The 26500-nt window shown below is 42.3% G+C and overlaps 1 protein-coding gene and 1 long non-coding RNA gene across 9 annotated transcripts in view; one reads left to right on the top strand and one right to left on the bottom strand.

Annotated features, from left to right (window-relative positions):
- Positions 1-26500, top strand: part of LOC310717017 — a 54849-nt gene that overhangs the window by 10249 nt on the left and 18100 nt on the right. The window lies entirely within an intron of this gene.
- The window catches only part of adgrl1a (adhesion G protein-coupled receptor L1a), a 202916-nt gene continuing 186380 nt past the window's right edge, over positions 9965-26500 (bottom strand). For 7 of the 8 annotated variants that reach the window (XM_083524300.1, XM_083524302.1, XM_083524297.1 and 4 more), the window contains 9 exons: positions 26184-26404; positions 24816-24882; positions 24613-24704; positions 23356-23524; positions 21977-22132; positions 19660-19756; positions 17060-17182; positions 13661-13681; positions 9965-13361 (listed from right to left, as the gene is read on the bottom strand). In XM_083524300.1, the coding sequence (XP_083380426.1) occupies positions 12505-13361; positions 13661-13681; positions 17060-17182; positions 19660-19756; positions 21977-22132; positions 23356-23524; positions 24613-24704; positions 24816-24882; positions 26184-26404 (1803 nt within the window). In that variant the 3' untranslated portion in view covers positions 9965-12504. The remainder of the gene's footprint in view (positions 13362-13660; positions 13682-17059; positions 17183-19659; positions 19757-21976; positions 22133-23355; positions 23525-24612; positions 24705-24815; positions 24883-26183; positions 26405-26500) is intronic. The other variant, XM_083524301.1, reaches the window with a different exon arrangement.

Below are 26500 nucleotides of genomic sequence, written 5' to 3'. Positions count from 1 at the left end.
TCATGGAGTGTGTAATATAGTCACTAATGTTATATTGTTCATTTCTAACATGGTCAGTCTGAATTCTGATTAGCTGGAAGCTATAATAATCTCCACTCTTCTGGTGAGATGTTCCACTAGATTATATGGAGATTTGTCTGAGATTTGTTCAGGTAGTACAGAAAGCAGGTGAGGTCAGGAGGCCTGGGGTGCAGTATATCTTATAGCAGAATATCTTTCACTCCAACCCATGGGAAGCAGACCCTCATGGAGCTGGAGATTTGTGGACTTTGTGTCATGCTGGAAAATGTTTGGGTCTCCTACTTTCAGTGAAGGGCAAAATTTCCTGCTACTGCATCCAAAGACATCCTGTACCGTTGTGTGCTTCCAAGAAGAACTATGTACGGGTGGAAGTTAGGTGTCACAATACTTTTGTCAAAATAATGTTATGTAAGTATGATGTTCCTCATACTGTGTGCTATGGTTATTTACATTTATGGCACTTGCCAGACCCCCTTATCCAGAGTGACCAATGGGCTTAAGAGCCATGGAGTGGCAGCATGGCTGGGATTTGAACTCATGACCTTAGCTCCAAAGTCCAATGCCCTAACCAATAAGCTTCGGTTGATTTTGGTTGAGCAACTTTCACGTTGTGAAGAAAAAGTCACACAGAAATTTGCACACAATCCAAACCAGACATTTCTTTTCACAAAAGTATGAAACCCGAAGCCTAAGGAAGCCAATGGCGAAATGACTTTACGCGATCAGACTTGTGTGCACTCGACTTCACCAAATAGAAATCGTTGTGCTTTGAGGGAACATAAGCCCCTCTTTTTCCTCATCCGCAAGTGGCTCTAATGGGCTGATTATACTGCATTGCGTGCTAAACAGCTCTTAGCGGCATCGCGATATGGAAATGAACCTCCTATTAACAACACCACGAATATAAGCGACATTAAAGATTACAAAGCAGCTCTCCTGAAACAACTCCACACCCCTGGAAAATAAGCGACGACCTCCGCGTTAGTTCTTTTCCGACTGAAGGACGCTCTCAAGGCGGTTTATCGTTTGCATAACTTGGCTCGGTGTGAATTGCAAATGGATTCTCCGCACTTAAATGTAACCGGCCCGGGTTTACTCAGGTTTCTTTCTTTTTTCAGTAGGTGTTGAGGGTCAAACCGACCTGCAATGACGCAGACGAGAGGGAACCATGTCCCCGTTCTGCCCCAGAGCACTGTCAGAGCAACGTGGGAGATCTAACAGCGAATCAAGTCCATAACGTTAATTGAAACTCGATGAGAATGAAACGATTCCCAGAGGTCCAGCTGGTTTCGGTGTCCTGACTTCCTTCATGTCTTACATCAGTCGTCGGTCCATACCATGTTGAAAATGTTGCCTACGCAAGGAACAACAACAAAAAAAAAGCTTTTTTTTTTCAAGCTCGGTACGTTCGAGGTGTGGAGAGGGCAATCGCTCCCATGGGAGCACAGAAGTGCACAGTTTACTGTTTTTTTCTTCTTTCCCCCATTTTTATTCTGTCAGGCAACCCTGACTCAGCCTTAAAGCTCATTACCAAGCCCTTGAGTGAGTTTATTAGGTGCAGATAATACTGTTTACCATTTGCTCGCATCTCAGATTATAAAAAAACAACAACAAGAAAAATAAAGTCTTTATTTTCTCCAAAAGTTCAACCGATGGTGAGATAATGACTGGAATGACTTGAAAGAATTGTATTGCTTTAACAATGTACTTGAAGAGACCATGCCTTGACATTTATACAGAATTCAGACTGGTGATATAAATTGCAGGACAAATCCATCCTCTTCTTTCTAGTTCTTTCAAATTAAGTTCTTGAGTTGCTTAGTAACTTCATGGATTTTTAGGCTGTTGATGTGGAAACCATCTTCACACAGAATGGTCTCCAGTTAAAGAGAATTAAAATGTTTTGGTTGTGTGCAGAGGAGGGACATGGGATATATCGGAGGAAGAATGCTGAGGATAGAGCCGAAAGACAGGAGAAAGACGAGCAGGTGGTTGGTTTAAAAGAGGCAGATGTAAAGGACTGGGTGGCATGGAGAATGATGATCCGCTGTGGAGAACCCTAACGGGGCAGCCAAAAGAAGAAAAAGAAGACTTGAGGACAATAAAGCACCAGATGAAACCACTATGGATGAACATTTGACATGAATTTCTCTAGAAAACTGCCTTTTTCTGATTGGGGGTCCTTCAGGGTGTATGTAGCTCAGTGTCAGTGATCTACATCCTGCCTCGATTGTATCACAAGTTGAGCCCAAAGTACGTTTCGTATATATAATAATAATAATACATTTATGATAAACTGTTGGTATTCTGCCTGCAGCAATCAGAGACACTGCTTGATCACTGTTTTAAAAAGCAACAATGCCATCCTGCTGTTCATGCTGTGTTCGGCAGTATGGCGGTTAAATAAGTGACAGGACACTCTGCTCTCCAGATGTACCTGCGGTGGCACTGAAACAAGGACTTGATCCTGCAGTGACCAAGTGATTAAAAATCTGAGGATGGCTGATAACCTCTGGCTTCTCTCAGTGGGTAGATGAAAGCTTCAAAACAAAGTGTCTCTTGCTGTAAATGATATTTCTGAGGCTCATATAAGAAAGACAGTCCTCCATTGGGACTAGGATAGGTCCAGGCAGCAAGGAGGAGACATAACCAGAAGCTGGACCAACTGGCAGATAAGGAAAGAAAAACTATTATGGTGGGAATCCAGGACTAATTCAAGGATCACTATTAGGACTCTTGCTCTGTTTAACTGTTGGAATTGGGTGTCTGGTTACCTGTTATAGATTTTAAAGAAATCCCATTGTTTCAGCAGTGGATAAAGTTGTGTGTGAGATCCACAAAAAACCTGAACCCTAGAGTGGATACAGACGTTGACTAAAAGTCTAAATCATGGCTGCATCACTCTTTAAGTAAAGATAAAGCATTTGAATAAATCCCATACCCCCACTATCGACAGGTAGGTAAGAAGCATTGTGGGTGTTACATAAAATGGTTTCCCATCAGCCACTGGAACTCCATGTCCCAAATCACATGCTATTACATTCATATATTTTTCCTGCTTCACCAAATTAGTGTCACTGTTTAAGTTCTGGAGTCTGTGTTCGTTATTGTCTTGCTTTTGTCGATTCAAGGTTGTCCTTGTTTTGAACCAATTTAGGGGCCAAACTTCTTACATTGCTAACTACATGTAAGATCACCTATTGTTCTTAGCAATTGTTCTGGCTAGTCAGATTCCTTGAACGCACATGTGGACGTGATTAAATAGCAGGATTGAGCCATTTGAGGATTTGAGACAATTGAGTTTACAAATTGTTCGAAAAGTCTATATACACTGACCAGGCATAGCATTATGACCAGCGAAGTGATTAACACCAACACTGTTAGTGAAAGGGATAAATAGGGCAGCAAGTGAACATTTTGTCCTCAAAGTTGATGTTAGAAGCAGGAAAAATGGCAGAGCGTAAGGATTTAAACGAGTTTGACAAATTGTGATGTCTAGACGTCTGGGTCTGAGCATCTCCAAAACTGCAGCTCTTGTGGGATGTTCCTGGTCTGCAGTGGTCAGTATTTTATAAAATACTACAAGGAAGGAACAGTGGTGAACCAGCGACAGGGTCGTGGGCGGCCGAGGCTCATTGATGCACACAGGGAGCGAAGGCTGGTCCGTGTGGTCCAATCTAACAGACGAGTTCCTGTAGCTCAAACTGCTGAAGAAGTTCATGATGTTAATGATCGACAAGTCAGAACTGTTAATATTATGGCTGATCTGTGTATATACTGATAATAGAAGACATGATTGGCATGACAACAATCGTCTCAACAATAGTACAATGGCCAATGAGTTTGCAGTTTTTTTACCACTGCAGGGAAAGAGTTATATATTTATTTTTGTTTGTTTGTTTGTTTTCAACAATTTTCTACAAAATGGGCTTTTTTCTACATCGATTGTACTTGACAAGTTGATGTTTAAATACAAAGGTTTAACAAATAAACTTTCTTTTGGCTTCTCCCATTAGGGGTCGTCACAGCCGACCATCCGCATGTTTGATTTGGCACATGTTTTTATGCTGGATGCCCTTCCTAACGCAACCCTCCGCATTTATCCGGGCTTGGGACCTGCACTAAGGCTTGTGTAACCCTAATGGCTGGGGTTGGTTCCCTGACCGGGGATCGAACCCGGGCCGCAGCGGTGAGAGCGCCGCATCCTAACCACTAGACCACCAGCGAACCTGTGTTGGGTATCATAATACAAAATAAATTAAAATAAAAAAAAAAAAAACAGTTTAACAAATGAATCAGGTAAACGATTTCCTCCTGAGAAAAATATCTTTCTAAAATCTTTCCAAACTCTCATGCTGGAGGATCCGGTCTCTCCTGCATTCCATGCTGAATTCAGAAAGCTCTCCGTATTATGTCCCGGCTCCAGTTGGCTCCTACTTTGTGAAAATTCCAGACATTGGACTTTAAGAATAAACAACCTCTTTATCAAGCCTTTTCGATCGTTGAACATTTAAAGGCTCTGGCATGGAGAAGTTGGAGTCGAATCTCAGATGTTGGGGTAATTTATGAGTTGGTTAATTTTTGAGCTCCTGGTTCTTAAACTCCAACTGACTCTACTGTAGAAGACTGTAGAAAGGACATTACTCATAATCACACACTCTGATGCTCATGATATTTCTCACTCTTCGCTGTTTGTAATGTTTCAATGATTTGCAATCACACTCTTGGTGTCACCCAGATGAGGATGGGTTCATTTTTGAGTCTGGTTCCTCTTAAGGTTTCTTGCTCATAGCATCTAATGGAGTTTTTTTCTTGCCACAGTTGGTCCAGGCTTCATCATTAGGGATAAACATACATCAATTCAAATATGTGAAATTTGTTCTATAATTCATATTCTCTAAAGTTGCTTTGAGAATGTCCCTCGTGAAAATGCTATAGAAATAAAACTGAATTGAATATTAATCTGGCTCCTTTTGCAACGGATTGCTCTTATAAAAATGGAGAGGACGTTGTTGTGACAGACTTCTCGGATCACCTCATCTTATAAAACCATGATCTAATCCTGTTTATATGAAATGAGCCTGCAGTTTTGAGCTTACAGACCTGCTGCTGTGATGCCATTCCAGGAGGAACCAAACAATCCCGGCTCATGTCAAATCATCGACTATTGAGGAAGATCAGACACCCATTTATGGTTTTCTTGTCCATGATTCAGGCAAAAATAATGTTTTGTTTCTTTGTTTTGTAAATGTAATTCTTTATGTAAGTGGTTCTGAAACTCAGGACCAAACAAGTATTTTTTAATGCAGTACTGTACTTTAAAAGGAATAAAGAAAATTAATAAAGGCATTTTTAAGCACAAAAGAGAACACTCTGGAGACCACTCTATGGCACTCTTAGTGAGCTAACATGAGACTCTTCGAGCATCCGTTTTACTGCAAGCCTGAATCGTTCACAAGTTTCGTCGCGAGACTTGGTGTCAAGTTCTGAGTGCTGAAACATTTTTTAGATGTCAGAACGTGTTTCGGATTTGACGGGTTCTGCAGCCGACAAGTACCAAGATAGTACTGTACTTGCATGTGAAATTCACGTATTTGCACCTGTATCCCCCTTCATCTTGTTTTTTGGCATGTTAACTCAGGGGAAATGAAGCATGTCTGTGAGTATTAGGCTTTTCAGTGAAAAAATTAATTACATCGGGAGTTTTGCTGTAGGTCAGGATATACCGTAGGTGTTTTCAGCTAGAAACCGTTTGGTGCAGCTGATGGTGGCTGTGGACAAGTGTGGATGGGTCAACTCAAGAGTTTCAGTAGAAAAGAATCCGCGTCTCAATGATAAAGATTCATATTTGGAGGTAGGCTGTAGGTCTGGATAGAGGTGTCTTCCATCAGAGACTGCTTGGTGCAACCGATCTCAGGAACCATGAAGGGCTGAAACCGTCATGAACGGTTTTGCATTTGGTTTTGTTGACACACTGTCTGCTGATTGTAAACTCGACCAATCGATGGCACCTCCTTTAATAGACTGATAGACGAGTCAAAGAGCTGGAAAGTAAAGGGCAGGAGTGGAAAGTTCAAATCCAGCAGCTATTACTGCTCAATACTCCATTATGGCACGAAGCCAAGAGCGTACTATAGCACAAGAGACTTTACATCGTGTCCTTTTCTTTTAGAAAGAAAAGGAAGATCCCGGGCACTCTCACGATTCCTTCGTCTCCATTCGAAACCACGAACGCGCATTAAGAAGGATCTCCAGGTGGCTTGATGTGGCTAGATTACAGTTCTCAGCATTAATATGATAATCAGGGGGTTGTGTTGAGAGATTTCAGAGGTGGTGGCAATCCCACGAGAAGGTTTGAAGTCCTGCGGCTCTTTCTACTGTATAATCACTATCATTAACCCACATAGTCTTTTATTCCGGCAGCAGGATGTAAACAAAACCTCTGACTAATCGAAAAACGCCACTCCTCCGTACGTGAGGCGGTAATGAAGCCGCAGGAAAACACTGCAGTAAACGAGAAACCTGGGTAAAGGACGAGAGAGAGAGAGCGAGAGGGAGGGAGATAGGGAGAAATGTGAAAGACAGAAGCAAAGCCATGGCGTACAGTGGAATAAGAGAGGACAGAAAGAAGAGTAGGAGGGAGACGGGGCGCAGAGAGATAGAGCGAGAGACGCACCGTGACGCACGTCGGCCGTCTCGAGGGAACGACCGAAGCGATAAACAGTCTGTCCTCTGGGCCAGAACGTAGAGAGCGAAAGCGAGCTAGAGCAGGTGCAAAGAGAGTCATGACTCAGGAGAACGGCTCTTCAGAGGACATCGTTCAGCACCGGCCACTTTCCTCACACTTTCACCAAAAGAATGCAGCCGAATGGTCGAAACTCGCTGACCAGTCGAAAAAAAAAAAAAAAACTGAAAAAAACCCACAAAAAACGAATGCATGCTGTGGTTACTTGTCAGCATGCAACATTTCTGCAAGGAAAGCAAAGGAAGCAGAATGTGCATTTGGGAAGGGAAAAAGCTGATTATACTATCTTAAGCCTTGAAGAAATACATTTCTTTTTTTTTTTCTCTTAATCGCTATTCACGCCACGTGTAGTAGTGTACATGCGATTACCCCTAGTTCCAAATTTTCTTTCCCTTGCAAGTCCAAAAAAGTCTTGGAATTAAACTATCTTTACCATTTGTAGAATGCAAACTATGCAAATATAATCTTCCCATCAGCCACTGCGCCTTTCTGACTTTCTTGCATTCACTCTGAAATGTGTTTAATGCACATTATACGGAGAAAGAAAAATTCAAGGACATTGACCATAAGCTTCTTTCACTTTTTTGAAAATCTCATTCCACACTTAGTCCTCATTTGCTGTTATAATAAGCTCCACTCTTCTGGGAGAATGGTCCAGTAAATGTTGTGGACTTTTGTCTGAGATTCGTTCAGCCACCAGGGTGTTACTAAAGTCAGGTACTACAGGATGTTGGTGAGGTGAGAATTCCTGGGGTGCAGTCAACATGAACTATTCATCCCAGTGGTGTTAGGTCGGTGCTCTATAGTTGGAGATCTTCCATTCCAACCCAAGGAAAGCAGATCTACCTGGAACGGATTTTTTGTCATGCTCAAATAGATGTGTTTTTCATAGTGAGTGGTAAATTTCATTTTACCACATTGTTCCAAAATCTAGTGGATCAGAAAAGTCAGAGCGCTATAGCAGGCCACTCAAGATCTTCCACTCCAAGCCATGCAAAGCATTTTTCAGTTTTTTGTTTTCTGTCATTTTTGTTTTATATTGTGGAAAAAATGTACTTTAGGTTTCTTGACAGTGTTAAATTAAATTAATTTTATTTGTTTAGCGCGTTTTACAATGGACATTGTCTCAATGCAGCTTTACACAGATAAAGCGGTTATGAGGTTATATAGAAAAAAATGGGTATGTGTATTGGCTATAATTTTGTTTCTTATAATTTTTCATCTCTGATGAGCGAGTCAGCGGTGAATGTGGCAAAAACTCCCTGAAATGGTATGAGGAACAAACCCTGAGAGGAACCAGTTTCAAAAGGGAAGTCATCCTCATCTGGGTGGCAATGAATGTCCATTCATTGCAGTTCCAAATTTTAAACTACAATTCACTGCAAACATAAAAAAAAATAGCCCTTTCTCTGAACCGATTTATAGTGCAAGGCATAAAATGGGTCTTTTATATCAACATTTTTGAGCAGAACTGCCTACAACCTACTTTCAAATTGAAATGCCATTTGGTCTCTTGTGAGTGCTATATTAATATATTTATGCATTTATATATTTATTTAAGCCAAACTTTATAGACTTCATTCGTACCTTTACTAACACTTTTCTCGTACAACCAATTCAGTCTTGATCGACTTTTTTTAAAACCTGCACTAGCGACATATGGCCACCAGGGGCAGCAGCAATCTCCAGTCTGACTTCCTAAGATGCATTTCGTGCTTAAGTGCTCTCTTTCTATACACCAGTGATGGGAAGATCGGTTTTTATCGCATCAAAATTAACAGTTTGTAGTCATTTAATTCATTTTGTTCCTTCGATCAGAAACAAAATAAAACGTTACATTTTTAATAAGCAGATTCCCCCAACACGTCTACTTTGAGACGTCTATGTCTACTACACACAGACTTTGTTCACTTGGTGGTGCTAGGATTTAAACTCATGACCTTCTGATCGGAAGTCCCACGTCTTAACCTCTGATCTATCACTCGTGGAAATTAAAGTATTGAGAAAATTATATGAGATATGAGAAACAATCTGAATAGGTTTAAGGTCAAAGCAAGGTCAGATGTGGGTCCATACAAGGTTTCTGCAGCCTTCCATGTACGTATACCAGTTCTATGACTTTTTACACTAAACGTACAATTAAAATTGCTTGTTCTTTGTTCTATGTGTTCCTAGACATCAGGTTTCGAGACACATTTCACCTTTAATACTTCCAGGTCCAGACGTATGTAAACCACCATCAACAAAAACAACCAGCACTACCCTTACAAAGACCATTAATACAGCCAAAGTTCCAAAGCATTGTATTGCACACACGTATGCCCCTTAAGGAAAGTTTGGGGAGCAGAAAGAAGTGAAGAAAAAAAACAAAAGAAAGATAGAGGTGATGCTGTGGGTGTAAAATAGCTTATATCGAGGATGCACCACAATGTTCCACGTCTGTTTGTGACTGTAAAGCAGATGTCACTCTCCCCTGGCACCTTAGATACAGAGCACAACCGGAACATTTGACACCCACTGTACCATGGCACAGCCATAAAACATGTATGTACTCCACTCCCTTTCTTTCTTTCTCTCTATCTATCTCTATCCTTTGCTCCTGCCACTTGCCCAGCAAAGTATAAAAATATATCCAGCATGAATGAATTAGGGATGGAGCATAAGACTAGTTACACTATTATAGTTTTTCAGGGTGTCAATAGCGAATATTAGATTAAGGTATTTTAAGGCTACACTGAGACTGATTGCATTTTCGTCTAAAAACGCTGTGCATCCACACTCGTTTTTTAATCGTTTTCTAAAAGTTGCTCACACTGTAACGTCAGAAAACATTCTGAAAACAGCAATGTCGCAGTCACGTGGCTAATAAAATGCGACATTTTCGAAAGTGTTTAATTGAACCACTTTGGATAGCGTTTTTTTAAAAAGCTAAGTTTTTCATTGACTAAAATATGCGTTTTCAAGGAAAATGTATAAGTGTGGACATGACCTTGGTCCTGAACAAGCAGCTGATTGAAAGTGAAATTGGACTTTATAGCAATGTCCAAATGGCAGGATAATAAGGATATAGCTGAAATAATAAAGAATAAATATCACAGCAGTTTTTAGTGTATATGTATGTAATATTGTATATGAAATTGTCCACAGGTATCCCTAGAATGCATAAACAATTGCTCAATTAGGAAACAGAACATATCGTGAAATAGGTAGAATTTAATTGAGGATAATTGTGGATTTCCATTGCACATGAAAAAAGAAAATACACAAATTAAACAAGAACCACTTTGGGACTTGAGGTTCTTGAAGAATTTCCATCAACTGAATTAGTTCCAGATCTTTTGAATTGTAAAAAAAAATGAACAAAAGGAAATTCTAGCAGCTAGAAAAAAAGTTTGGAAACTTTTTTTTTTGCACCACTGATGATTGATTGATTGACGAAAATTCTGGGGGAAAAAAATCCTGAAGTAACATTGTAATTAAGTAATCAATACATTTGAACAATAACCCCCCTTCCTTGCCCAAAATACCATTAGTAACATTTCAGGTGTAACCTTTTCTAATGATAATACAAAACCGCTGTCAATGAAAGAAAGAAAAAAAAAGCACAGGTCTGCTTTTTAGTGCCAAAAAATGTGGTACTTGCAGAGGAAAAAAGCTCCCCCAATGAAAAAAGAAGGACACGTTTCTGAAGACACATGGCGACATTAAAACATGGTGACTCTAGCACACGGAGCACGTGTCTTGTTAGTCGGCGGTCGCCCATTGTCCTAATGAAATGCTAATGCCTGGTCGTTCAGGCGTGACGCTCGGTGATCCCGGTTTCCATGGCACTGAGCTCCCAAATAACAGTATTCCTGACACCTAGCGAAGGCTCTGAGACGGGAGCTAATATAGCCTTCTTTAATAGATATATTTCTTTAAAATTTTACATTTTTTTTAAAACTCTGCTTTCTGTTTTAACACGAGTCTAACTATCCTGGCAGAAAAAAAAAAAAAAAAAGATTCTTAAGTACAAGCTCTTCAGCACCCGAATAGACACCGAACGTCCTCTAGACAGAAGAATCACAAACCTGCTGTTGGAACCACGGTGACGGATTTGCCGTGCTTTCAAAACAGTGAAATGCAGCTTCGCTCATGACTCTGAGTCATGTTTTGAAATTCCATCCCCACTTTTGCTCCTCAGAGATTTATTTATTTATGAATGCATTTATTTTGTCCTAGGTATCGGTAATCTAGTTATCTGATATCTATTTCATCAGTCTAACAAGACACAACCAACACTACATTATGGCTGCTGTCGATAAACCCCAGTTCCAAGCCCCGCCCTGCAATCCACCCTGCCCTGCTTTGCCCTGCCCCTGGCCCAGCCCCACCCGTCCACCTTCCCACCCAGCCCCTTGCCCCTTGCATCCCTTTTTCCTGAGGCATGAGTCAGGAAACTGGTCAAACCTTAACAATGGTTTATAATACATAAAAATTGTGCCAGGGCTAGATTCCTTTCCTCTGCACAAATATTCCTTCTCTATTTTTCTTTCTGTCTCTCTTTCTCACTCTGTCAACACACAGTTTTCCCACAATTCAATGGGGGCAGGGGTAAATGAGAGCCTGAGAGAGTGAACGAAACTCGGAGGGAGAGATGGACTGTCATTTAAAATCCCAAATGTCTTTATTTAAATTTTTGTGTCACTCTTTGTTTTGTTGTTTTTTTTAGTCTCAGTACAAGAAATTGTTCGCTCTCGTCATAGTCCATACGTCCATTTTTTTCCGTTGTCGCGTTTGTTCATCTGGTCTCTATTTACAGAATAGGATTGGCGCTAGGTTTCATTATTGATTCTCAAGGTTCGTATGTACAGGCGTTTTGTAGTAGGCTCGGAAAACAACCAGGGAAAAAAAAAAGTTCTCTGGGCCCTAACACAGAGGAGGCAACTGATGTCCATGGGTTAATTCACAGAAATTAAACAAAAAACCAACTCCTTTTAAATAGAGCATCAAATACAAGTCCCGGTGGTCAGTTGCAGCCGTGTCAAGTCTTGTTAAGGGTCCTGTACATCAGAGTCCATCCAAAGAGAGAGAAAGAGAGAGAGAGAAAAAAAAAAAGACAGAGTAGGGGAATAAAGGCAATTCCACAGGGGCAGCTTCTTCCTGCTACTGCCTTCACGAGTGCAGTTCTTCATGAGCTGACGTTCAGTAACAAGCACTTATGTTTGTGCACTCGTGTTACCATGTGTGTGTGTGTTTGTGTGTGTGTGTGTGTGTGTGTGTATTCCAGTTTGTGTTCTGGTTCAAAAAAAAATATATTTTTGGCAACACTGAAGAGCTTTCAGAGCAAGGTGGAGAGAGTTCTTTGCACACCGATGCATAACGGTGAACCCCCTTCTCCAAACGTCTCAGCTCTTGAGAATCGATGGAAGGGAGAAGAAAAGGGAGGAATATTTTAAAACAGAAAACACTGTTAAACTTATGCATTAAAAAAAAACTATCGGCAAGAGATTCCACAAGGAATTGTTGAAAATATCCTCAGTTGCTAAGAGAGCTTTGGACTTGGGAATTGACCAAGGGGAAGGGAGGGAGTTTGTGGACTAGGTTTGCTCCAGAGCTGCCTTATAGAACCAAGAACCTGCTGCCACTGAGACCGAGCTGAGACTTCTCTCCGTTTACACTTCCAAACTAGCAAACCGAGAGAAAGGAACAGAAACGGAATGGGTGTAAGGGACTGGGGAGGGGGGGGGCCCTCACAGTCACAGACTGGTGACCAGCTGCATCTGTCCGTCCCCCTCGGTGTGTGGTGGCTCCGGGGGATTGTGGGTGTGGCCGTGGGTTTGGGCATCGGCTATAGGCCTTGTCGGGGGCGTTGGGTAAAAGGTGTGCATGGCACTGCCTAGTGCGGGTCTGCCCGAGCTGTAGTAGAGCTCATCGGGGCTGCTGTCTGGGTACGATGAGTCTCGCAGGTTGGTAATGCTGGTGTACAGAGAGTCCCGGGCGGGGGAGTCTGGACCTGTGTCGGCAGCCGTGGCAGCTGCACTATGCCCGTGGCTCTCGTTCGAGTCGTTCATGTAGCTTTCACTCTCCTCTGCATCACTCTGATAGAGAACTGACTGGGCACGCTGCAGAAGCAAAGGCTCCTCCAGAGCCTTGTATAACAGCTCCACGTCCTGCGGTGTTCGGTGTCGCTGGCCATCATCCTCGGTTTCCTGTTCGGCAGCGGTCGGCCGATCAACTCCTGCTCCCGCACTCGACCCTGCCCCAGCTCCTGTCCCAACAACCACTCCAGTCGTTCGCCCTCGCGCCAGGGTACCACCGATTCTCTCGCCACCTCCTTGTCGCAGGTTGTTGTGCACCAGCTCGGAAATGATCATCTTCTCGAAGGCGGCCGCATCTGACAGGTTGCGTCGGATCCCTCCCAGTGTCTCTGCACCACGTTGATTCAGCAGAGGAGGCGGACTCTCATCTGATCCACCACTGAGGAAGTCGCAGCTACCGCCTTGCCCCCCTGGTCCAGCAACTCCGGCACGCAGGGAGTAGCTGTTGTTGAAATTGCCGTTCAGTGGCAGTGTCTCCATTCCGCCATGGTCCCGATTCCTAGCCAGAGTGCTCTCTGGGTGCCGGAAAGGAAAAGCGGAAAGGAGGGAGGGAGAAGAGGGAAAGTGAACACTTCATTACCTTTTTTAATCAAGACCAAGATTCACAGCACAAAAATCGGGGATTAAATCACTCAAGACACATCCAGCGCAAGATTAATAGGCTTATGCAAGTAGATCGGCGATTAGCAGGGAAGGAGAAATTGTGTACACAGAAACACAAGGCTTTACTGCACAGGTGAACAGAGAATCATTATGGTAACAGTGGCCATTAATGAGAAGAGGTGAAAAAATAAAAAGAGGAAAAGTCTCTTACTTGGATCACGGAAGGTTCCCACTGGACGGCAAAAAAAAAGAAAGAGAGAGAGATGAGATGAACTTTCACTTAAAGCCAACCATAAGCATGAAACAACTCATTTATTTATGTATTTTTCACACTAGATGAACAACGTATTGGGGTACCGGACTTTTCCAGCCGTATGTGCTTCTTCACCAAACTGTTAGCACAAACTTGGAGGCACACAATTGTATAGGACATTTTGGATACTGTAACATGGCTGACCCTGTGCTCTGATCCCAGCTTCCTAACATCGCTGGGAGAAGAAGTAATTTCATTGTGCTTTAAAGTGCATCTGACAAGTACAAAGCTCTCGCTCAATCCTGTTCAACATGAATTTTTCAAAATGACTGCACCCCAGGCCTCCTTATCTCACCTACATCACTTGTTTCCTGACTTTCCTAACACCATTTTGGCTTACTGAATCTCACACAAATCTTCACAAATCTAGTTTAACATCTGTCCAGAAGAAAGGAGCTTATTAGAACAGCAAACGGGGATCAGGTGTCTACAAACTGTTGTTCATATACTGTAGTACATTGTATGGACAATTACTGTTACTACAAGTAAGAAATGAAAGAAAAGGAAGTGCCCACCAGATGTAGACACTTTTATTGAGAAGGAAAGAATGAATAAAAATAAAAAAGGAATGAAAGTAACAAGAAACACAATACAGGAGACTTTGAACTTATACCTACTGTATAATATATTGCAGTATTCTCTATAGCTTTGATTGTTCATGCTCAAGTTTATATCTCAATAAGACATTGTCTCAAAGCATTTTAACAGAACTAAGGAATAAATTGGAATTATGTGTAATTATCCCTCTTTTCTAATGTGAAAGTCATTATAAACGAGTGCAGCTCCAGGATTTATTTGCGACTCAAATTTATGTCTGCTTTGCAAATCAGAACTGACTCAAGCCATCTGTTTGTTTGAAGTGCAGATTTTCCTGCATGGACACATTGGTTACTACAGTAACAGTGCTCTATATACACTGAGTGATACAGAGGAGAAAGTTAGCTAGGTGAAAGCCAACATGAAGATTTTTTGCCATGTGTCATGTTTCATATAAGAAGTAAAGAAAGGTGCAAAATTCCTTCTTCCCATGTCCCAGCAATGTTAGTAAGCTGGGGTCAGGCCATTATACAGCACCCCTGGGGCACAGAGGGTTAAGGTAAGGACTCAGGGGCCCAGCTTGGCTATACTGGGACTTGAACCCCCGACCTTCAGATCAACCAAAGCCTTAGCGAGCCTTAGTGAGCTCCCACCTTCAACAAGCAGCAGTTTTTATGGTTTGTGTCGTAGCATTAATGCTTTTTTTATACCCATTTCTATGTTATACAGGTCACACCTGAACACTATAGTAAAACTGTGGTCAGAACAAACGACAATCGAATTTACCTGGTGGAAACCCGAATTCAGGTTGGAAGAAGGGGCAAGGGGAAAGGATGAAGGTATTTTTAGTGGCAATTGTATCTAGGTGAAGGTTGGAATGGGAGGCTAGTAGCCAAACAGGGTGTGGTGTATTTAGTGAGTAGCATGGACTACTTATACACACCACCACATGTCTCTTTACAATGTATGCTTTTGGACATATGGTACTATATGGTATTTGGGATTCGGATAGGGGAGGGTTTTGGCCCTGATGGTATTCTTGAAATAAATAAAATAAAATAAATATTTCAATGTAAGATTTAGTTGTTTGGGCTGTAGAGAATCAAATCTGTGCCCAAAATGTTGACCGTAACAACACACATGGAAAAAGAACCTGTTCCAATATTTGCTGTAGTATATGCTCAATGTCCAGGTCAATTAGGTCTTCATCCTAATCTCACTAGCCAATGAGAGTAAAGCTCCACCCCCACACATTTACGTTAATGCCATTTGATAGATGCCCTTTTCAATAGTGAATTACAGTTATCTCAACTAATCAGCTGAGCAACTGAGGCTTTAGGGCCTTGCTCAAGGGGCTCAGCAGTGGCAGGTTGGTGGTGCTGGAATTAAAAAACTATTACCTTTTGATCAGAAGTCCAATATCTTGTCCATTTAGTTACCACCAGATGGAAATGACCTTGTGAAGCGTAAATGGTAGCTCAAAGGTTAAGTTATGCTGACATATAAATTGTATATAAATCCCTGATAAAGCACCCCTGGAGCACAGAGGGTTAAGGGCCTTGCTCAAGGACCCAAGAGTGGCAGATTGGCAAAACTGGGGCTTGAACTCCTTTCTTCCAATCAGTAACCCAGAGCCTTTACCACTGGGTGGCCCACTTTTCAGACAGAATGCTATGTATTTGAAGACCATAAATTTTTTTTTACAACTGAGTGGTTTACCTCTTTTAAAAGGTACTTACTTTTGGCACGAAAGTAATTCCATTAGACTTCAAACAAGTGACAAATTGAAACTGCGTGTCTGAACAGCGACTTCCTCATACCAAACCCTAACGGACATTATCATGCAGCGCCATGCTAACTGACAGCACCGCTGTCGTGCTGTCGTGACCCTGAAGGGGGCAGTGCTGAGGAGAGGCTGTTTAGATGTACGCTGACAGAGCGAGGGCATGATCCGTGATACGTATGACCTCCTAAAGCCGTGACGACAATCGCTTCGGCTTTCGTGAGGTGGCACCTCCAGATTTGTTTGAACCTGTCGCCATAAATATCGAGTGCTGAGACACCCTCGTGCTGGAGGGCTTGAAATTTTAATGCACGGTATGACTTTAATCAACGCTCGCCTTCGCCGGGGAAGAAAAAGAACGGAAAAACGGAAAGAGAGGGAGAGAAAAAGAGAAAGAGTAATTAGACATTCTAATGAAGCCCTCCTCCTGTGTGAATATTCTAAAAATGCGCCGCGGGCTGGGGGAGCGAAGCTAAGCCGAGTCGAGGCTGACGCATTACGGCGCGCGAGGAAGAGAACTTTGTAAAATATTCAGCAGAGACGGCGTCTTAAATTTCACCCCTCTGACACGGAGACTGCTTTTTCCCTCCCTCTCTTTTCCTTTCTCTCTTTCTTTCAGTCTATCTTTCCGTCACCGAGAGCAGGGTTATTCGAGTCGGACGCCGAGCTCCTCGACGTGTTAAATCTCGGGGGAGATTCTTCTCCCACTCAGCTGTCAATCACACCGCCTTGCATCGCCTCGCCTCGTCTCTAATCGATATTTTAGTCAGTGGATCGGAGGGGCGGGGTTTCAAATCGGCCAGCTGGTCACTCACAATGTCCGTTTGATTGAATCACAGTGAAACGATGTGAACATGCAAAAAAATAAATGCAGAGATACATGGCATAAAGAAAGAAAGAAAGAAAGAAAGAAAGAAAGAAAGAAAGAAAGAAAGAAAGAAAGAAAGAAAGAAAGAAAGAAAGAAAGAAAGACTGACCAGTGGAGTTAAAGACTCCAGGTGATGGAGGTGTGAAGCTCTCAGTCAGCAGGGTGTTGTAGGGAGAGGAACCTGTGCGAGTCTGCAACACCGGGTTCGCCAGCAGGTGATTACCCATGGGGGCTACAGGAGGGAGAGATAGATATAGGTAAAATGTGAAAAAGAGAGAGAGAGAGAGAGAGAGAGAGAGAGAGAGAGAGAGAGAGAGAGAGAGAGAGTCAAACATTGATTTCCTAAAGGTTTATCTGTGTTCAGATTTTCATGATTGTCTTAATTAGGTATATGTGGTTTAATAAACGTCCAACGAAACACCGATTGTGTGCAAACTGATACCACCAAATGGAAACGATTACATTTAGAGCCCATTAAATCCATTTCTTGGGACCGATTGACCAAAACCGACACCTACTTTCGCACAGAGATACAACGAGAGGGAACATCTCGCTACTCACACAAAACTCACGAATGATGTCTTAACGTGGTCTAAAAGTGTATCATACTCTGGAATTCATAGCAGCATTTCACAGCACAAGGCCTCCAAATGACTGATTAATTCGGATCTTATATTAAAGGTAAGAACTTGAGTGAGAACGTGGAAGAAGAAAGAAAAACAAAGCAGTGATTAGTTGCATTAATGCTGCCGAATGTTAGTGCGTGTTACAAGCCGAGCTAAAAGAAGTGAACATGCTGGGAAGTGTCCTACTGCGTTCCTGTAGGAAAAACCCCTGCTGTCTCTCACATATTTTTCAAGTCTGGTCAACATCACCATGCTGGATTCAAGAGGGGAAAAAATGCTAACAAAGTCTAAGAGACGAGCAAATGAGCAACTGAACATCCGAAAGCGTGCAAGGGAGAGAGAAACAGATGATGAAGGTCTGAGATGATGAAGTGTGTGTGTGTGTGCGTGAGTGTGTGTGTGTGTATTAACAGGCTTTTACATGGTTCTGCCTCGCCTGCTTCAGACTTTGCAAAAACTTTCCTCCAAGAGGAAGGACAAAAAGACATGCGGGATTCTGTCTTTCCGTTCTTCTCTCGTTTCGCCGTCTCTGTCCTGCTGAGCAGATTTCCATCTCACGCGCTCTCGCTCTTTCTCGCTCGTTTACTCGCTTGCTCTCTTTCTGCTGGCTTGATTAAAGTCCCCACAATGTCGCTCTGTGTGTGTGTGTGTGTGTGTGTGTGTGTGTGTGTGTGTGTGTGTGTGTGTGTGTGTGTGTCTGATTCTAATCGTCTCCCTGTTCACTCAGACGCAAATCAGTTCATTATCAACAAAAAAACCCCCATGAAATTAGTTAGCTAGTGCGGCCCATGTCTCCTCCCAGAAACGCTGATACCAGTGCCTCTGCAATCGATGATGATGATGAAGGTAAACATTATCATCATCATCATTGAGAGAGAGCGAGAGAGAGAGAGAGAGAGAGAGAGAGAGAGAGAGAGAGAGAGAGAGAGAGCGCTAATATGTTCTACTCATATTAAAATCTGCCCCAGCGACCGCTAATGACCTTCAAATAGAATAATCAAAAAAGATACACTGTAGTCTGTCTCGCACTCTCTGTCTCACTCTGTCTCTCACTGTCTTTGTGTCTGCCTCACTCACCTTTTTTCTCACCATCTTACCCACTCTGTCTATTTGTCTCATTGTCTCGCTCTCTGTCGTTTTGTATTTGTCTGCCTCACTCTCTTTATCTCACTCTGTCTCTCTCTGTCTAAGTGTATGTCTTGCTCTCTTTGTCTCACCATCTCACCCTCTCTGTCTTACCATCTCACCCTCTCTGTCTCACTGTCTTCCTCTCTCTGTCAGTTTGTGTTTGTCTGCCTCACTCTCTTCATCTCACTGTCTCTCTTTGTCTCAGTGAATGCCTTGCTCTCTTTGTCTCACCATCTCACCCTCTCTGTCTCACTCTGTCTCTCTCTGTCTCAGTGTATGCCTTGCTCTCTCTGTCTCACCATCTCACCTTTCTCTGTCTCACTCTGTCTCTCTTTGTCTCAATCTATGCCTTGCTCTCTTTGTCTCACCATCTCACCCTCTCTGTCTATTCGTCTCACTGTCTCCCTCTCTCTGTCGGTTTGTGTTTTGTCTGCCTCACTCTCTTCATCTCACTGCCCTTGCTCTCTCTGTTTATTTCTCTTTTTTCTGTCTCGATCTCTTCCTCTCACTTTCTCTGTCTATTTGCCTCAATGTCTCTGCCTTTCTATTTGTCTCTTTGTCTCGCCCTCTGCATATTTGTCTCTGTCTGCCTCGTGCTCTCCATCTCACTATCTCTATCCTGCTTTCTCTCTCTCTATGTCTGTCTGTCTGTATCCTGTTTTCTCCTTCTTGCTCTCTGTCTCTCCGTTATCATCTTTCTGTCTCACTCTCTCCATTTTGCCGTCTCTCTGCGTCTGCATGTCTCTTGAAACCAAAGGATAAAAGCAGAGATTGGGACATAATATGAGGACACATACTGTATGAGGACAGGAACATACTAGGGAAGACAGGTATTAAAGAAAACAAAGGGGGCGTGAGAGAGCGAGATGGGGACAGAAATAGGGACGGGAGAGTGCAGTTGTGAGGACAGATAGAGACGAAGAAAAGAAAAAAGGGAGGGACACAAGTGTCTCACCTCGATTGAGGGTAGGAGTGCTATTAATGTCTCCTGCCATGAAGGACGACTCGGTCTGCTTCCTTACCGTGTCGTTCCACATGCGACGGATTCGGCTCTGAGAACACACACACACACACACACACACACACACACACACACACACACACACACACACACACACACACACACACACACACACAGGCATAAACACACTTCACTATTGTTCAGCAATAATATTTAATAATAATAATAATATTTCCCATTTTATATATTTTTTTATACAATTTTTGATTTAAAAGACCAAAAATATTGGGACACCTGAGGCGAACAATTGTATATGAGGTCTTTGGATGCACTGGCATGAAAATTTCCCCTTTACTTGAACTAGGAGACCCCAGAACCTGTTCCAGTTGGATGATGTGGAAGATCTCCTGCTGTAGAGCTCCAAATATATTAAAGATCTTTGAGGTGAATTCTTCACGCTGACTGCACCCCAGATCTCATCAGTACCTGATGCCCTTGTGGCTGAATGAATCTCACACAAATCACTACAAAATCTAGTGAACCATCTTCCCAGGAGAATGGAGGACCAAACAGGGATGTGAAAATGGATGTTCAAAACAGGAACATCAGGTTGTTCACAAACATCTGTCCACAATGTCTTTCCATTGGACATTGTCTCAAAGCAGCTTTCCAGATAGAAGATAAAGAGGTTCCAGTGGCAAGAAAAAACTCCTCGAGATGGTATAAGGAGGAAACCTTGAGAGGAACCAGACTCAAAACGGAACCCATTCTCATCACCGAACGTCCATTCATTACAGTTCCATCATATTAAGGTATATTAGTAGTATTTATTCATTAGGGATTAAATGTGTACCGTATTTTCCGGACTATAAGCTGCTACTTTTTTCCAACGTCTTGAACCCCGCGGCTTAAACAATAAAGCGGCTAATTTATGGATTTTTCCTGGGTTTTTTCCGGTTTCACAAACTTCAAGCCAAAAAACTGAACCCCATAACATTAGACCAATGAAATTTCCGAACGGGTTCAGGTGAACCAATGAAACTCTTTATATTAAATCAGATGCGCTCCCACTGAATCGGGCCGCACCACATCATAAATATGGATGATGTTCCTTTGATGTTGACCTGCCGCTCACTCGGACTGTCTACAGGAAATGTGAATCATTCATTTCAATCAAAAACCGGGCATGAAAACACACTTCACCTGTGTTCTGAGCTGCACGGCATCAGGAGAAAAGCTTCACCGATGGTGATTTTTAAATGCACGACGATGCCAAAAGATAAACTCCTGAGAGAAATAGTTGTGAAAGGAAGACAGTGAACAATGACTTACTCGGTCGGCTAGTGTTTAGATATAAGCCGTTGTAACGCGTTGAGTCTGGGTAAAGGGAGAGCTCACTAACTCCAGTTACAACAGAAATCATATAAGCACAGACAGGTTTCCAAAACTCATGCTTTTTTTTTATTTTTCTTGGCAACAGCGTTACAGGTTAGTCAAAGAAACTTAGAACTGAGCATCAGAAAATAATAAGGACATATTCCTCGGTCTCCACACATGCAGTAATACCGGAAAAATGCGGCGGCAGGCTATTCCCAAAATACCGCTCTGCTCTTAAAGGAGCCACAACATATTTCAACCGTGTAACAGGCACTGTCGTTAAAGCCTGTGTAAAGTTCATTAGTTCCAGTGTAGACACCTGCGGCTTATAGACAGGTGTGGCGTATTTATGTTCAAAATAAAAATATTTCTCAAACTTATTGGGTGCGGCTTATATTTGGGTGCGCTTTATAGTCCGGAAATTACAGTATTGAAAAGTTGACCGAGGAATAAATAAAAATCCGAGTACCCCGAGACGAGATTCTGCTCCTGCCACGTTGCCAGCATGAACAAACAAACACCTTTACTCATTAATGTTCGTTTTAACCCTGATCAAAAGCGAGATCACAGCAAACACCAGGAATTCATTAATGCCTTAATTAACGCCGATTTGATGTTTAATTAGCGTCTGAGAGGCTAAACACCGCTCCCCCGGTCCCACACACACACACACACACACACACACACAAACACACACACATACTGACCTGGGTTATCAACCTTTTACTCCCGAATTGAGGGTAATTTATGCAGATTTACTTGAACGACGGAGGAAGTAATTAGTGCAGGTGCTCATTATTGTGCTCGTATTTAAACAAAACGCGCCGGTGTCATTACTTTTGATCATATTAATGACGCAGGTTTTGTTCTGATGTTGGTTATGGAAAGTCGTGAGTCTGTGTGAAGTTTACCTGTGTGTGTGTGTGTGAGTTACCTGTCGGTGTGCTGCAGCGTGGCGGGCCTGGCTGCTGGTGTAATAGCGGTTGTTGGTGCGAAGCGCTGAGTTTTTCAGCGAGCCGTGAGCGCTGGAGTTGGATGAGCGCCCGCAGCAGTACGAGTGGCGCAAACACTTACTGTACTCCTTATGGACCTACACACACACACACACACACACACACACACACACACACACACACACAGTATTATTAGAAATCAGTCATGCTCTGGAAGACACACAGCTGTTTATGGCATTAAAACTGGGACTGTTTCACAAAACTGGGTTAAAACATTCTGGGAAAAAAAAAAAAAAAAAAAAAGAGTTATTTTGATTTAATTTTAATACCAAAACAAGATCAGATTATAAAGATTATTTACTGCAAGTAGATATTCTGTACATGAGAAGATGCTCATATATATATACATACAAGGTGGTAGCAAAATGTTTCCAGAGTAGTTTGGTAACACGCCAATAGATGGCAGCACAAGGCTGCACGCACAGTCACAGGAAGCACCGACCTTCATAATTCAGTGTCCCAAAAGACATCGTCGTGTGCACTTCAGGAGCTGTGCAACTGGTGCTAATCTGACCACGTGCGTTCTTATCACATGCTGGTTTCTCGCCAGAAACAGTACCATCTCACCGATCTCGCTTCCGCACTCACAGCCAGATTCGGCTACCGCTCGTCGTTCTGACACCATTGCAGAGATCCGGCGTGAATCCCAGAAGGTGCTCGACACTTCAAAAGAAAGACTTTCATGACACGTTGCAGAAGAAGCAGGAACGCTGGGAGCACTGTACTGCTGTGCGAGGAGACCGTTTTTAAGGTGATGGTGTGATACGTGGATAAATGATACAAATAAATAAATAAATGTAAACGATATAAACATTTATTTGGAAAATTGTGTTTTATGCCTTTTTATTAAACATCCCATTCCACGTTTTATACTCATTTGCTTTTATAAAAAGCTCCACTCTTCTGGGAAAGTCAGGTACTGATGTCGTTGAGGTGAGGAGGCCTGGGGTGAAGTCGGCATTCCAATTAATCTCAAAGGTGTTTAACGGGTTTGGAGCTTTATAGCAGGAGATCTTCCACTCCAACCCATGGAAGGAAGATCTTCATAGAGCTGGAGATTTTGGTCTCCTAGTTAAAGTGAAGGGAAAATGTCATGCTGCTGCATCCAAAGACGCTCTCCAAGTTTGGGGAAGAAGAAACACATACGGGTGGAGGAGGTGTCACAATACTTTTAGGCATGTTCGAAATAAAACATAAAAAATCAGACCGTCCAGTTGATGAGTTGCTCACACACACACACACACACACACACACACACACACACACACACACACACACACACACACACACACACACACACCTTTTTCTGCAAGGCACAGTGGAAGATAAAGATGAACATGCCCTGGAAGGCGTTGAAGGTGGTGAACAGGTACGCCATGATGACCGTCTTCTCGTTGATGAAGAGGAGCCCAAAAGCCCAGGTGAGGCCCAGGAGGAAGAGCAGAGTGACGGCACCGAGAGCCGAGGACCTGAAACATACAACAATCATTTCTGTGGCTGCCAAACAACATGAAGAGACTGAACACACACACACACACACACACACACACACACACACACACACACACACACACACACACACACACACACACACACTGCTTTACATATACAATCAACCCTAGTTCACTATATCACACTGACCACGCCCACTTTTCCATATTAGAAAAGTCCACACCTACATTCTGGCCAGGATGACCATTCTGGTTGGTCATTACAAACTGACCACGCCCACTTCACCATATAAGGATGACCAAACCAGGTTTGTCGTATTACAAGGGCCACACCCATTTTGCCATGTTGCGATAATCAAACCTGGTTAATTATCTGTCTTCATTCTTCTCTTTCTCTCTGTTTCCTCCCTTTTTCTTTATCATTTTCATTCTGTCCCCTTCTTTCTTTCTTTCTTTCTTTCTTTCTTTCTTTCTTTCTTTCTTTCTTTCTTTCTTTCTTTCTTTCTTTCTTCTTCTGTTAAATTTATTCTCTCATATTAGACCTTTTTCTTCTTCCTTCCTTCCTTCCTTCCTTCCTTCCTTCCTTCCTTCCTTCCTTCCTTCCTTCCTTCCTTCCTTCTCTCTCTCTCTCTCTTTCTCTCTCTCTCTCTCTCTCTCTCTCTCTCTCTCTCTCTCTCTCTCTCTCTCTCTCTCTCTCTCTCTCTCTCTTTCCTTTCCCCTCTGTCTACTGCTTCCTTCTTTCTCTTCTCTCCGTCTGTCTCCTTCTGTGGATCCTTTTTCTCCTTCAATCCTTCTCCTTCCTTCTCTCTCCTTTTTCCCCTCTGTCACCTTTCTTCTCCCTCTACTCCCCATCTGTCTCCTTCTTTCTTTCTTTCCTTCTCTTTTTTTCCTTACCACTCTCTATTCTACTCTCTCTCCTTTCCCTTCTATCTCTCTTCTTCTCCTCCCTCTTTTCCCCCTCTTTTTTCTTCTCTCTCTCTCCTTTCCCGTTTCCTTTCTTCACTTTTTCTTCTTTCCCCTTTGCCACCTTCCTCCTTTCCCTCTATCTCCTTCTTTCTTTATTCTCTCTCTGCAATTTTATCAATATAAATGTAATAACTCTTTACTTGATGTTGTCCAGACGGCTGGAGTCGGGTTTGAGGGCCGATGAGTTGCGAACCATCTTGTGAAGCGTGACCATCAGGAACACCAAGTTCAGCTGGAGGGCAAACAAAGGTCGAAGGTTACACAAGGCTGTTTGGTGTTTCAACGGTACGACATCATTCAAAATCAAACCACACAAAAGCATGAGGAAGAGAGAAAACGATACCATGATGATGAAGGACACGGGGCCGATGAAGCTCCACACGAAGTAGTTATCAACCCGCAGCCAGCACCTACACACACACACACACACACACACACACACACACACACACACACCATCATCATCATCATCATCATCATCATCATCATCTTCTGCTCTGTTATCACACAGCAATAACACTCGTATCCCACACAAATCCATCATCACATCCAGCAGCGGCCGTGTTTCTGCTTCATCCATCTTCTGACCCGCATCGTTACCGTGCGTCATCCCGAAGCAAACGCAATAAAAACCTAATCAAAACTGAGCTCGGCGTTTAATTACCAACACTCTCTCATAACGTGTCTGATTTTCCCCGAGTCAGAAATTCATCAGAATACGAACGTTTTATATTTATTGCTAGTTTCAAATTTTCTTATCAAACCACAGCACATTAGATACATCCAGCCTTCACTTTTTATTTGATCATTTCTGCCAGTTTGTTTATATTGGGTATAAACCTGCTGTTTTTTTTATGATTTTAAATAAAAAAATGAATAAATGAATTATTATTTAAATGAACTGTAACAAGGTATTTTTCATTTTCTACTTAAAAACCTAAATTAGTTTCCCTCTTTCTGTTTGTCTTTTTCCTCTCTCTCAGATTCTCTCTGATTTCTTTTCTTTTCTTTTCTTTTCTTTTCTTTTCTTTTCTTTTCTTTTCTTTTCTTTTCTTTTCTTTTCTTTTCTTTTCATTTTCTTTTCTTAAAATTTGTTTCCCCTTTTCTTTACTTTCCTTTTTCACTTTATTTCTTTGTATGTTTGTTTCTTACTTTCTTTTTTGTATTTTTATTTTAGCTAAACTAGAATTTGGCCAACATGAACAGAGGAGTTCACCCACCAGTGTTTATTGAAAGACCCAAATTGCAGAAATAAAATCTAAAGAAATAAAAATTAAAACAAGTGTTTTATATATATATATATATATATATAAAAATATGTAGATAAAATACTATAACCTTTTTTTTTTTACCTGAAAAAAAAAAATAATAATAATAAAAAATAAAAAAAAATAAAATAATAATAATAATAATAATAATCCATCAAGTGTATTTTTTCCCCCAAAGTGACCTCATATCACTCGAGTGCCAGGAATATGTAATAAAAAAAACAGTCTTTTTGAGATCTATACACTTTGATATTGGGAATAAATCAGGTCTATTTCCCTCGGGGACAGTGCAACTGAACAGCGCGGATCTGTTTCAGCTCTCAGAGGGACGTAGCGCCCCCAGATGGGGCAGATGGAACTTATCATTCATCAACGCTGAGCGTGTCTCAGAGAGGGTCAAGACCGCAGCGATGGCGCCCGCAAATAGACCCATTCACACTTACGCCTTCCTGGTCCCGTAGCTGCGGTAGTCGATGGCCGCCGAGATTCCGACCACCAGCGCGGGAAAGCAGTAACCACACAGGTAGTAGTACTTCTTCCGAGAATACTCGCTCTCGAAAACCTCCACCAACATCAGGTAGAGCTGCACACCTTCCAGGCACATCCACGAGAACGCAGCCAGGAAGAAGAAGTGCAGCAGGCCGGCGAAGATGGGACACGCGATCTACAGGGAGAGAGAGTGGAGATTTCAGCATACATTTTATTTACTTTATTTATAACGGACAGACAGACAGACAGACAGACAGACAGACAGACAGAC

This window comes from Silurus aristotelis (genome assembly GCF_946808225.1).
Source record: "Silurus aristotelis genome assembly, chromosome: 21".
NCBI lineage: Eukaryota > Metazoa > Chordata > Actinopteri > Siluriformes > Siluridae > Silurus > Silurus aristotelis.
This window is presented reverse-complemented; position numbering and strand designations above follow the sequence as displayed.